This window comes from Crotalus tigris, unplaced genomic scaffold (genome assembly GCF_016545835.1).
Source record: "Crotalus tigris isolate CLP2741 ecotype Arizona unplaced genomic scaffold, ASM1654583v1 scf7180000018030.5226217, whole genome shotgun sequence".
Classification (NCBI taxonomy): Eukaryota; Metazoa; Chordata; class Lepidosauria; order Squamata; family Viperidae; genus Crotalus; species Crotalus tigris.
This window is the reverse complement of record NW_024096786.1, coordinates 5,099,542-5,113,063: the sequence shown is the minus strand read 5'-3', so window position 1 is coordinate 5,113,063 and position 13,522 is coordinate 5,099,542. Positions and strand designations below refer to the sequence as shown.

Sequence of the window (13,522 nt, the reverse complement as noted above, 5' to 3'; positions counted from 1 at the left end):
AGGTACGTAATGAAAATATAACATGGTATCATCATATAAAAATATTCCCATTATTGTTTTGACCTGGAAGAATAACTCAAGTTAATGCAAATTATTAATATCTTGCAGGAAGAAACAGAGGTGGTTCAATCTACACCCACTTGGTATATAGTTTACATGATTTGCTTCTCATCTCATACATCTCAAATTTGGCTCAATTTGCAAATTTAATATTATGAATCATGGTCTGGTCTGCAGGAAACAATTCTCTTCTACATTACTGTGAAATTGGTACCATTATATAGTAAACTGGAAAGAAACTAGCAGGCACATCTAGCTGGGGAAAGGTCCTCAGCTGAAGAAAAATAGGATTCCTTCAACAATCTGTTCCCTGCTGTGAGAGTACAATTGCTACAATTCTAGTAGCAGTAGGTGTCATCCCTTAGTGTTATGTGTGAGAGTGTGTAAGTGCTACAGCATGTACTTTTCTCAATTTGTTTCCTGATTCGCTAGTTATGTCAGGAAACCTCAATAATTTTGGCTTTCTTGTTTGTGGCATGTTTCTCCTGCCTTCTGCTATGGTTGAACAGTGCAGAATGAAACATTTCTTGAAATTTCCTCCATCTCCCCTGCCTCATCTTTCTCACAATGAGTTAAAAGTTCTTGTTCTCTGAGCACCTAGTCTTTTCTCCCACTGATTTGAATAGTGTGGTAAATTCTCACAAATTATTACTTATTTGTTTGCTATGTACATTAGTACTCCTCATAAGTTGTTGTCTTATTATTACCTTTATGCCAGAAATCAGTTAATAAATTGTATTGAATGGTTATTAATTTTAGGGTTATTCTTGGGCTTTGGGGCCATAGTTTAAAGGTCCCAACAAAAGAGGCAATGTGGGAAATCCTAGTTCATAATAACTGAAAAAATATCAGTAGGTACAAGGTTGCAATTACTGAATGTCACTTTGAATGTCCTTTCTATCCACTATATTGGATTGGAAATACTATGTCTATTAGTATATAAGTATCTGATTGTGTTCCTAGAGATTTATTTCAAGCTAGTGTTGAACAACTGAAATTAGCCTACCACAAGATTTAATTTTCATGGCAATGTCACCTTGCCCAGTATGACTCAGGAATTCATTATATCTTTTATAACAATAAAACTGTCAGAGATTACCTCAGAAACATGTTTTTTCTCCCCAAAAGTGACTAGGCAACAAAACTGAAAAACTCAATAAACTGTCAAAGATAAAGTTGGGAGACAAGCCATAAAACACCATTAAAAACAGCCAAGAGCAATTAAGTCAGAGTCCAAAACAGATTCTGGAAACTGTCCAGGAATCAAACATCAAAGAGCTAAGAGGAGCCTGGCAACAAGATCAGAGGCCAATTCACAGGAATTATCTCAGCACAGACTGTTTGATATTTATGGTTTTTAAAGCCAAAACTTCTGGTATCTAGATCTTGGTTGCTGCCAATCAAAATCCTCTAGAGATAATTCTTCTTTGTACATTGAATCTAACTTTCAAGTAAGCTTTTATTTGACTTTTCCCCAGGACCATTTCTAGGTCTCAGTGGGCAGTTTTGATGTTGATCCTGAACATATACTTACCTCTATATCCTGGGATTGAGGAATAGTTGAAATGAATCTGGAACAAGTGAAGAACCCTTACTCACAGAATGACTGAGTTTGAGGTTGTGAATGATTCTTGTATCCAATGAGGATTTTCTCTCAAAATTCATTTATTCGGATCTTTTTTATGCTACTTGTTTAGGTTTCCTTATAGACATACAGAGAGAGAGATCCTGGCACAATGAACACTTCTCTTCACATTCTATGGATATTTTCTTATTTTAACTACTTAACAGTAATTGTGGGAGGCTGTTAACAACAATACAAACTTTGCATGTTTGCTTTTTATTTAAGTGTCTTTTTAAACATCATTCATTTATTACTTAATTTTTAAATATTACTATTTTTCTTTGTCAGTTATTATGAAATGTGGAAAGATGGTGAATATTTTTACTCCATAACTACAATAAGTTTTAAAAAATGCAGTTCCTGCCTTCCATTGTTTTCACTAATATTCCAGAATTAGGGCTTTTCTGCATTTAGGAATTGTTATTTGATTTGAGTATCTTGCTAGCTTGAAGAAAAGGGGTGTGTGACTACCCTGGAACACATCTATGAAGTGAATCTGAACTCAATAAAGCCACAAATAGCACAGATCCTAGTCTAAAAATACAGTTTTCAACCAGATAGCACAAAATAAGAGTGCGGTCTAAAATCAAGCTTTCAAGCAAATACCAGTTCTCTTTTTTGATTATGTGTCATCAAGGTAATGTCAACTCTTAATGAGCACATAGGCAGACACTCTCTACATGATTTGTCTCCAGCTTGCCCTTCAAATCTTTCAACAGTGAGAACTATCCAAGCTAATCTCCATTCCTTTGGAATCAGTGCCCTTCTATTTATAATTTAATTTAATGTCAATAGGGGAATTACAGGAGGCACCCACTAATCCAGATTATTCCAAGTAGTTTTTTGAGGAGTCAACTATATTCTATATGGGCAATAGCAACAATGATATGCATCAGAGTTTATGTTCCGTAATGCAATGTTTCTAAATGTTTAAGAAAACATTGTTCATTTTATCCTCATTGCACCAAGCATGTATGCACTCAAGGCTCCTGCACCCTAAAGACCTCTTGGTCTATGTACTATGGAGGTTATTCATGTTCCAGTATATGAGTTAACTTACATGGGCTATAAAAAGGACTGAACAGCCCCAGGAGTGCAAATGCTTCTATTCACTGCAATAGAATTCACTATTCTATTTACATACCCCTTTAAACGTCCATTGCACTTCAATATTACAACTGTATATCTGAATTATAATGAGATTTCAGGATATCAGTTATAGCACATAACAAAAAGGGGAACAAAAAGGACTGTATCTGCATATATTCTCCCATTTCTGCATAAAAAGATCAGAACTCCCAATTTCCTTTGATCTTTTCCAGAATTTCAAGGAATCTTTTCTGTAACCATAAACATCTCCTTACCTTCTTCTGTATGAACTGCCTGCTGTTCTTTCAGCACTTCTGGTTCCTGGCTGAGCTCCATATGCTCTTTGGTAATTTCATTAATGCTGGATATCTGTCCATTTTTATGTAAAATCTATATTGAGAAATGAAATACAAGAAGGAAAACGGAGAGGAAAAACAACTGTCAATATGTATCAATCCTTTAATTACTTTTTCTAATAGAAAGAGAATGTATTTTAGAATATGTCTTTTACCGTTTGGAAATAATAAAATGTACTTCTGTGGCAGTTGACTTGATTGCAATTTCACATCAGTTTTTCAAACCAGATGCTTCCAAATCAATTTGACAACTTGGAAAAACTTCTATACATGTGGTAGCACTTTTTAAAAAATTGATTCATCAACTGAAGTATGAAATCAGATTAGTTCTAAACTGAATTGACTGTTGGAATCAGAACTGATCTGTATCAAAAAAATATTCACACACACTATATAAATACTAATCTTACGCACACACACATACAAACAAAAAAATCATTTTAATAAAAGCTTAAAAGAGAACATAAAAACTAACACAAACTAATTACTAGTATTAGCTTTATCAAAATGTACCCTTTCTAGCCATGAACAGTGTGTTAACAGATGCAAAAATAAAAGCCCAATCAGAAGCAGAAAGACTCAAAAGATGATATATTTCTCTGAAACAGAGGACAGTAAATTAACTCAGTTATATGATGTACTTCTTATTTTATTTATTTGCACCCTGCCTTTATTATTTTTACAAATAACTCAAGGTGGTAAACATATCCAACACTCCTTCCTCCTATTTTCCCCACAATAAGAACTCTGTGAGGTGAGTTAGGCTGAGAGTTACTGGCTCAAAATCACCCAGCTGGCTTTCACGCCTAAGGCGAGACTAGAACTCACTACCTCCTGCTTTCTAGCCTGGTGCCTCTTGCAGATGTTCGCTTTAGCTATTGTTACAGAAGTTCTTGCCAAACTGAAAAGGAATGAGCTGTTCTGAAATTTGCCTGCTTCCTCCATTTGTTCGGATGACATCTCAGTCCTAACTCTAACACCCTCTTCTAAGCAATGCTCTTTTCCTGGTGCTGACAATAATTCCAACTGTTTTTGTCTCAGACAGTTCTTCCCACTGCTCTAAAGTATGTTAATTTTTAATGGTCTGTGTGTAAAACACTTCAGCTACTTTAGTTACTTCAGAGCACATCTCTCCCTCAAATGCCAGACATTCCAGCAAAAGACTGTATCCTATTTGTTTAGCTAAAACTGCCTCTTACCAGACTTAAAAGAAAAAGAAACCTCACCATAAATCAACCAATAATCCTTAAATGCCAACAGAACCTGAATATCCATAGTCATACTTTTTAATTTTAAAAGTATTTATTCATTAAATTTCTAGTTAATGTTTTTCTAAAGAGAACAACAGACATTCTTTAAAAACAAACACAGTAATAGCAATGGCAAGAAGAAATAAAAAGCACAAATGGACTAATGCAAAATGAGCAATCAAGTTATACAGATAACTTTTGGTAAGATCTGTATAAAAACAACAACAACAACAAAAAACAGAAAAGCCCTAAAGCTTGCTTTTCCTACAAAAACACACACTTTCATATTATGAGCACAAGGAGAGAAAAAAGACCCCACAATCCCATTTACAAAACAAGAATTTCAGCTTAAATTGTTTGAAAATCAGTCTAGTTCCAAAATTCATGGGCAAGATCTATACTTAAATTAGGAACATTCCTTTGAAATCAGTCATCTATATGTGTAAACAATTTTGCGAAATTAATTATTTAATTAATAGGAGGTCCTCTGTAATTGATAAACACAGTTGAATGAGCACTATATTTGCTCATTCAGTATTCAGTGTCTGCATCCTTTCACGAACAGAAGATCCTTTGGAAAGAGAAATTATTTCATTCAGTTCTTCATTTCATTTTCATCTCTGTGACCCCCCCATCCCCCAATAACCATCTCATTAATAGAAGTTAACACTTTTCATAAATAGAATCTAGAATTGGCCAATTATCAAAGCCTGGAGCCGGACCAGCCTACTGATGAATATGGATATGTCTCCTTCCATTTCTAATCACCGTCGTTCCCAACATTCTTCAGGACAGACTAAGGTCCATTCCAAAAATTCCATATGCGAGGCCCAAAGATATTAATGCTAATTTTGCCTTATAGTATTCAAACCTTCCATACTGGTCTTATTAGACATTCCTAAAATAAGATAGTTCCAGTTGTCTCAGTTGGATTAAAATATTTTTCTATGTTCTTAGATGACTCCGCAGCACAATGCATTATAACAGTTAAAATTCTTTCAGCAGGACTGTCCTAATCATTTCAAAGTAGATCATATCAATGCATTTTATTCTAATAGTATTTCCCCAGGAATGGCAGAAATAAAAATGACTAATAACAAATGACTATCATCATCTGAAACAATAAATCCCACAAGGATATCATTTTGGTCTTTTCAACGTAACATCTTTGAAAAACTAAGCATTTTGTAGAAGCCTCAAAAAATGCAACCAATCTACCAATATGACTATTAAGCCGCAACAAAAGCACTGCTTTTGGCCTACTGAGTAGACTGCTTTGTTTGCTACAGAAGGCTTTAGTTCAGTGGTTCTCAACCTTCCTAATGCCGCGACCCTTTAATACAGTTCCTCACGTTGTGGTGACCTCTAACCATAAAATTATTTTTGTTGCTACTCCATAACTGTAATTTTGCTACTGTTATGAATAGTAATGTAAATATCTGATATGCAGGGTATATTTTCATTGTTATGATTTGAACATAATTAAAGCATAGTGATTAATCACAAAAACAATATAGCAATGCTTGCTGGAGAAGCTTACTCTTCCTTGCTCAAAAATGTTGGGAGGGAGGGAAGGGGAAGGAAGGAAGGAAGATTGAAGGGGAAAGGAAGGAGATGGAGAAGGAAGGAGATTGAAGGGGGAAGGAAGGAAGAAGAGAGAGATTGAAGAGGAAGGGATGGAGATGGAGATGGAAGAAAGGAAGGAAGATTGAAGGGGAAAGGAAGGAGATGGAGAAGGAAGGAGATTGAAGGGGAAGGAAGGAAGAAGAGAGAGATTGAAGGGGAAAGGATGGAGATGGAGATGGATGGAAGGAAGGAAGATTAAAGAGGAAAGGAAGGAGATGGAGAAGGAAGGAGATTGAAGGGGGAAGGAAGGAAGGAAGGAAGGAAGGAGAGATTGAAGGGGAAGGGATGGAGTTGGAGATGGAAGGAAGATTGAAGGGGAAAGGAAGGAGATGGAGAAGGAAGGAGATTGAAGGGGGGAGGCGCTGCCAAGGACGCACAAGCAGCTCCACACAATTGCCTGGGGAGGGGGGGAGGTTCTGGCAGAGAGCCTGGCAGAGAGCCTAGTGGCGGCACATCCATGACCTCGGAAGCTGCACAGAGGATCTGCGCACCTCGGAGCCGCCGGCCGCCCTCTCACACCTGCCAACCTGCAGCCCCCCATCCTCATCCCAGCACCTCTTGCCCTTTCCCAGCCGCCCCCCAGGGACCTGCCCGCCCCTCCAGCCTCCTGCATGCCATCTCAGCAGCGGAGTCGCGGGAGCCCCTTTCCATGCCATGCAGCCCATTGCACGCCAGAGGGGCATAGCCGGAGCGCCAGCTCCTGCTTGGAAGGGGCCACTTCTCCCTTCCTGGCCTGGCCGGCTGGCCTCCAACGCACCCCCTGGATGCTTCTGAGGCCCGTAGCCCGGCGAGCCAGGAAGGAACTGCTCCTGCCCGGCAGCCCCATGGCCGCGCCAGGTGCCAGAGGGCCAAGGCGGCCTCCGATGGCGAGGGAGGTGGGCCAGGCGGCGCAGGGCAGGCTCCCGCGTGGTGCGGAGGGCGGCCGGGGGCGGAGCACGGCCGGGCAACCAGGAGGCGTGGAGACCGGCTCAGCACTGCAGCTCAGCTCAGCTGGCAGTGGCAGCAGTGGCGGAGCAGCCCAGCAGCAGCGCCAGCAGCAGCTCAGACCTGGCTCGACCTGGCCGCCCACACAGCTGAGCCAGCCCAGGGCGGCGTCGGGGGCACGTGCGATGGCGCTGCAGAGGCAGGAGCAGGCGTTGTCAGAGAAGGGCGCCTTGGAGGCAGAGGAGCCGGTGGAGGGCAGTGGTGGTGGCCGGATAGAGGAGCGGTGTCTTGGTTCCTAAGGCCATTGGAAATATGTGTTTTCCGATGGTCTTAGGTGACCCCTGTGAAAGTGTCGTTCGACCCCCAAAAGGGTCATGACCCACAGGTTGAGAACTGCTGCTTTAGTTAGACAAGTAAATAGTTAGATAAAGAATGAAGCAGGAATGGGACAGAAAGCAGAGGTGCATTTTATACTCTCAAACCTCTCTGATGGTAAATTGGGTATTCTATTTAAATATTCCCACAAAATACTTAAGCAAGGTTAATCCTGTGAAACAGAAACTTCTACTACCCAGCTTCAGGTAAGTCATTCCACTGAGCACTAAGCAGCTATTAAGCACTAAGCAGCTATTAAGAATGGATGGGCTTGATGTGCAATGTCCAGGCTTTAGCAACACTTCTTAATATATGAATAGATAAGACTAGAAGAAAAATCCCTTTAAATTCTTATTTCATTATTAGGTTTGCTGTCTGATACAAATATATACCGGTAGTAGGAAGACTACTGAATACAGCAGCTCTATTTAGTTATTTTTTTAAAAAAAAACAATGCAAAATAAGTCTTTAAACTGGAATGTTTGAATTTTTATGTGATTTGTGGGGAGCTTGTTTATTCTTTTCAGGACGTTCAAGTCTCTGGTCAGAATTACATTTGTTTTAGAAGTTCTTCACAGATGCTGTTTTTCATATTCTCAAAAAGAAGGTGTTTTTATTAGCACCATCCTTTGAAGCAGAAAATCCTATATATAGGATAAATTATTTCTGTATCTACAAATGTAAGTATATATATATATATATACACACACATCTATATGTGTAACCCTTTCTGGTATCATTCAAAAGAGTTCCTGGTTTGCCTGTTCTTGGCACCTGCTTCTATTTCTGCCCAGGATCTCTGATCTTCCCATTAAAAGAAATTATTCAGTCTCCAGTGTCGGAAAGGGAGATGAAAATTTCATCGGGGTCTCTCAGTATGTGAACAATATACCCAGTCCATACAGGAAATAAAATGAGCACCATTAATTATGTATTTTCTACTATCACGTTTATGACTTGGCTGAAGCTTAGCATACCTTCTTTTATACATAGCATTTGTCCTATGCTTGATACATCTGCCTGGCAGAAAGATAATGCAAGCCAAATGAAGGGTAAACATATCCTCAGTGCTTTTGTCAATGACTGCTGGGAATCCAGCATAAAGCTTTTTGCTTACATTTCCCTCATTAAACAGCAAAATATTTATTTTTCATCCAAATCCTTACAAAAGAGGTCGCTTTTGGAGAAAGACTAGAGGGTTGAAGAATATCCCCTTGTACACTTTATTCCTCTTCTCTCCCTCAAGAAATCCTTCCTTGGCCTTCTTGTATAAAAGTTGACTTCCAAGATATTTGTTCTAAACAATCAGAAGGTTCCTTCTATTGTCTGCCTCTCAAACAGAAGTGCAGAAATCCTTCCAGCCATGACCTGGATGACTGAGAATCTCCACAGACATTTAGTTATGCACTTTGGGATGAACACCCTTCGAATGGTGGGTGAGTATGAATGGATTTCCAAACATTGCAACTACAGGAATCATTTGTGGTTCAGTTTGAGAGATCGACAACACAGACTCATCTGCAATAGCCTGTGCCTGTCTTCAACAGTGAAGGGACACAGGGCAGAAAATATCCTGCAGCCAAGAAAGCTCCACACATTTGCCCTACTCAGGTGACCCTGAAGACACAGGTAAACCTCCAAGTGGCCTCAACAACTCTCTAAAAGGATGCAAATGACCAGCTGTCTGGAAGGAATATAAATCCTTCCATTCCCCACCATCCAGTCAGAGCTGAAGAAGCTTCTTGGATGAGAAGCGAAACATATTCAAGGGAAAACAAGAAAGTCCAGTTGCCTCTTGAAAAAAGCACCTTTGGGACAACCACGCCCTGGATGACTGAGAATAATTTTTCTAGAGAAACGTGCTTAATACTACTTTGTAATTCCTTAATGCAACATCGGATTCAATTTTGTTAACCTGGGCCTTTACAGCTTCATACTTTGTTACTTGCAATTAGATTTTATTTTGCAAAGTGCCGGGAAGACTTAATCAGCAGCACCATTCTATCGGTGGCCAAATCACTCATGCATCAGTCATCCTGATAATTTTTGGGAAGCAGTGATGGAGATTGGCAGGAACCAGTTAGTAGTCTTATAAGAGCTTGAAAACAACAGTTTCGTTACAACAGAAATTGCCTCAGTGATGTCATTCATTGTACAGTCCCAAAGAGGAACTGAAGCATTTGAAAATGATGCTGTACTTGTTTTATGTCTAATTCTGTACTCTTTCTTACCCTCTTCTCCCATCCTGTGCCGAGGGGAAACTCACAAAGGAGGGGTGTCTATGGAGGTTCAATAGCCAGAGAAATTGAAAATGTTTCTACCATTGTATTTATTCCTGTATTTTAAATATTCTGCTGCAGACATTAATTCCCACTTTCATGTCATGCATAACACTTTCACTTTGCTCAATAATTAATCACCCACTATGTTAGGGGTGCCCAACCCCCAGTCTGTGGATCGGCATCAGTCTGCAGCATGCCAGCAACCGGGCCACACAAACAAACGAAGCCCCATCCATGGGAAGCAGGCAGCACGTAAAACCACGCTTCCTCTGGTCCATGGAAAAACCTTTCTCCATGGAATTGGACCCTGATGCCCAAAAGGTTTTAGCACTAGGTTGCTAAAAAAAAAAAAAAATAAGCAGGGAGACATAAAAAAATATAGAGCTATTTATTTTCTAAATATCCAGAGCAGTACTGCATATTACAATTACAGAGAAGTGGAGGCAACATTTGATATTGATAAGAATATAAATTCCATAGCAGGACTCTACTTTTTATACACAACAAATTAAAGGACTATCCATGCTTTTTGTGAGAGTCATAGTCCAAAGCAACCTTTCTTCCTTTATTGTTTTTGTGTTTCACCCTTGCCCAGATCTATTTAATTAAATTGTTCTATAAGATAAAGACACAACACAAATGCAAAGATGATTAAGGAAAGAACATTATGCCATCAAAGTTCATGAAGCAAATGAAATGAAGAGATAAGTTTTTTTCCAAAAGTACTGTCCAAAATAAAAAATGTACACAATAGCTCCTTAGAGTTCATTTGTTTAGAAAACAAAAATAATTAAGCACAATACAGAATGGTATGTGCATGTGCTGCTTCCAAACCAAATAATGTCCCCCATAACAATATCTTTCCAAGAGATTAGGAATAGTCTTTTCACAAATTTCTGCTAACACATTACAGGACTTTTCGACACTTCAGTATTTTGTTGGCATTTCTCCTTGTGGTTCCTACACAACTCCTCAAATTCACTTCCCTGAATTGTAAATTAATTAGGCTTTACAACTAAACCAATCTCCCAATTAAATCACAATATCTGTTTTCAAAAAGACTTCTTTTCTCCTTATGATCTCCTCCCTTTAGTTTTGAATTCAGAACTGCACTTTAAGGAGGATATAGAAACACAAGAACAGATTCATAGGAGAGTAACAATGGTGGTCAATGATTTAGAAAACAGTCTCAGGAATAGAAGCTGAAAGAACTGGATATGTTTGGCTGGGAGAAGAAATAAATGACAGCATTTTCCAAAATATCTGAAAGATAAAAGGCAAAATGATGCTTAAGCTCTGCACTTGATGGCAGTATACGAAGTAACAAAGATAAATGAATCTTTGGGTTTTCACCTGAGATGCCAAAAAACACTGGGCATATACTTACAGTTTGCATAAAACCTTTCCTCTAGCATGGGTTGTGACGGAAAAGAAAACAGGATCACTCTTTCCAATCAAACCAATTGCCCATCCTGTTTGAAAAAAGCCTATATATGAATCAACCAAACTACCTAATTGTAGGTCAGGTAGTTAGTTTTTAGATTTTCTTTCAGGCTATTCAATATGAAAGCATTTATCTTTGTGAACCATAAATTGATACACCCACATATTTGTGGACCTAGGACAATCAACAGGTGCACCAGGTAGGAGTGAAGCAATGATGTAAACCTGGTGTCTATTATATTTAATCTGAACCAGCCCACATATAACTAAGCATCAGAACAGCTGTATGTACAAACTGTTAAAAAACACATATCAACAGCTATGCCTGAATAGGTCATTTCCTCCCCCCTCCAGATTTCCACAACAGTTAGCATATAACATCACCTGTTCTAACTATCCACTGGGAACCTGAGTATATAATAGATTTCAATTACCACAGGGAGCAATAAAGTATTTTTTTAAAGAACCCTGAATATTTATCTTCACTGCTGCATTAACTAAATTGATTTCTAGAGAAAAAGCTTCCAAAACTCAGACATATTTGATAAAAACGTTTGGAGGTAGGGAAGCATTTTTTTGTCTGCTTTTTATTTTAAACAAGATTTCCTAGCTTTGAAAGTTCACGTACACTTGGAAACTTGTTTCCCACTCCCCCACCCAACTTCTTTATTTATGATAAGGACTAGTAAGTAGGATGGGTTCCCTTCCTCTTTTTGCCCAAGGAAAAAGTAGGCTAAAAGAGATGAGTTTGGGCAGTAAATTTGCCATGGGGAAAGGATTAAGCATTCCTTTAATAACTGCCACTCAGACTAACCATTTCCTAAGGTTGTTTTGCTTTAAAGTGGAGAAGGGAGGAGATGACTGATATGCACACAAGACCTTTTAGGTGCCCTTTTAAGATCTAAGAACAGTCCTTCCCACTAAAGGACTATATACCCTGCCCAAATCCCAAGCACTGTAATTAAAGGCCAGGGTGCCTAGAAATGTTATATTTTCCCAACAGTTCTTAAGGGAGATAAGGAAGTCTCAGGCAAGGGCAGCTTGTCAATTGCATCTGCAATTAATACCAATGCAGAGGAGAGTTATTCAACAGTGTAAATGCCTTAATTTAGGATAACAGCAACTCAGATACATTTCCCTTTTCCTGCTCATTTTTAGAAGCATCCAAGTCCCTTTAATTCTCCCATTATGTACTAGATAACCAAGCTGTAAGGAACAATTTTGAATCTCCCCTTATGTCTTATCTAAAATTTGAAAATGAATACACACACACACACACACACACACACACTGTCTCCAACCCCTTTATAAAACAAACTCCTTCATAACGTATAATGTTGCCAAGATCACACAACAATAAACAAAATCTACTAGGCACACAATAAAAATGAGTTTGAAAATTAAGCATACAGACTATTCCTATGAAAATCTGATAACTGAGATGTTAAAAGTAAACAAATATTTTGTCATAGCTTTTTAACTAGGAATGAATATGTGTGTGTGTGTGTGTGTGTGTCTGTGTGTATATATATATATATATTCCTTCTTTTGATTAGATAACTTATTATTAATACATGCTGATTTCACTCTAAATGAAATTCTTAGCTTTTGATTTGGCTATCAATTTCAGACATCCTAGTATGCCAAAAATCGCCAATCAACTTTACACCGAAGTTTAAAGTCTGTAAGTTTTCAAATGGTTTGCAGAATATCAAGGATTGGAATTTACTACAAAATCATTATGTTTAGAAACTACAGTACTCTCTAGAAATATTCTTGGTAATCTTTTCAATCTTTCCCATGACTTTTGATCTTCAAATGCTCTCGCTTGATCCCTCTGCTATCAACAATGCTCTCGGCTGACAAAGATGACAGAGTTCTTTTTATACTCAGTTACTTGACCAACAGTTTAGGTGTCTATTATCACCTTTATGGCATTAGGAAGATGTTGGGTCCCAAATTAAATGAGATAGACTGTGTCATGCTCACTCTGTTTAAGTAATTAAAATGAAAGTCTTTCAGTGGAACCTTATTGTTTATATTACCTATTGAAAAAGCCTTTCTCAAACTTTCTAAGTCACGGGTGTCAAACTCGCTGCATCACATGACATGTCATGACACATCATGACTTTTTTTGCATTGCCGGAGCTGGGGTGGGCGTAGCCTCCGCATGATGCAACTGGCCCGCAGGCTGGCAGTTTGACACCCCTGGTCTAAGTCATAGAAATATATGTTGTGAAAAACAGAGAATTGTAGGGTCAGCCCAAGAGCTTTCACTGCCTGATGAAAAGTAAGCAACTGAATTTCCCATGGTCAAGGTGCATAGTATTCCTAAAATATATAGTGTTATTTTAAATAAAACTTCAACTTCAGAACACCAGCAGAACGGCTGCACTCTTTAGCTCATCTTCACAGAAGACTATAGTCACCTACCCCTGCCCACTGAGATAGAATCAAACAAATATTTGCTATGAGCCACAATATATTGCAGCC

At 38.6% G+C, this 13,522-nt stretch overlaps 1 protein-coding gene across 2 annotated transcripts in view; it reads right to left on the bottom strand.

Moving 5' to 3' along the window:
- Positions 1-13,522, bottom strand: part of AKAP12 (A-kinase anchoring protein 12) — a 66,002-nt gene that overhangs the window by 31,505 nt on the left and 20,975 nt on the right. For both annotated transcript variants that reach the window (XM_039346912.1, XM_039346913.1), the window contains exon 2: positions 3,049-3,163. In XM_039346912.1, the coding sequence (XP_039202846.1) occupies positions 3,049-3,163 (115 nt within the window). The remainder of the gene's footprint in view (positions 1-3,048; positions 3,164-13,522) is intronic.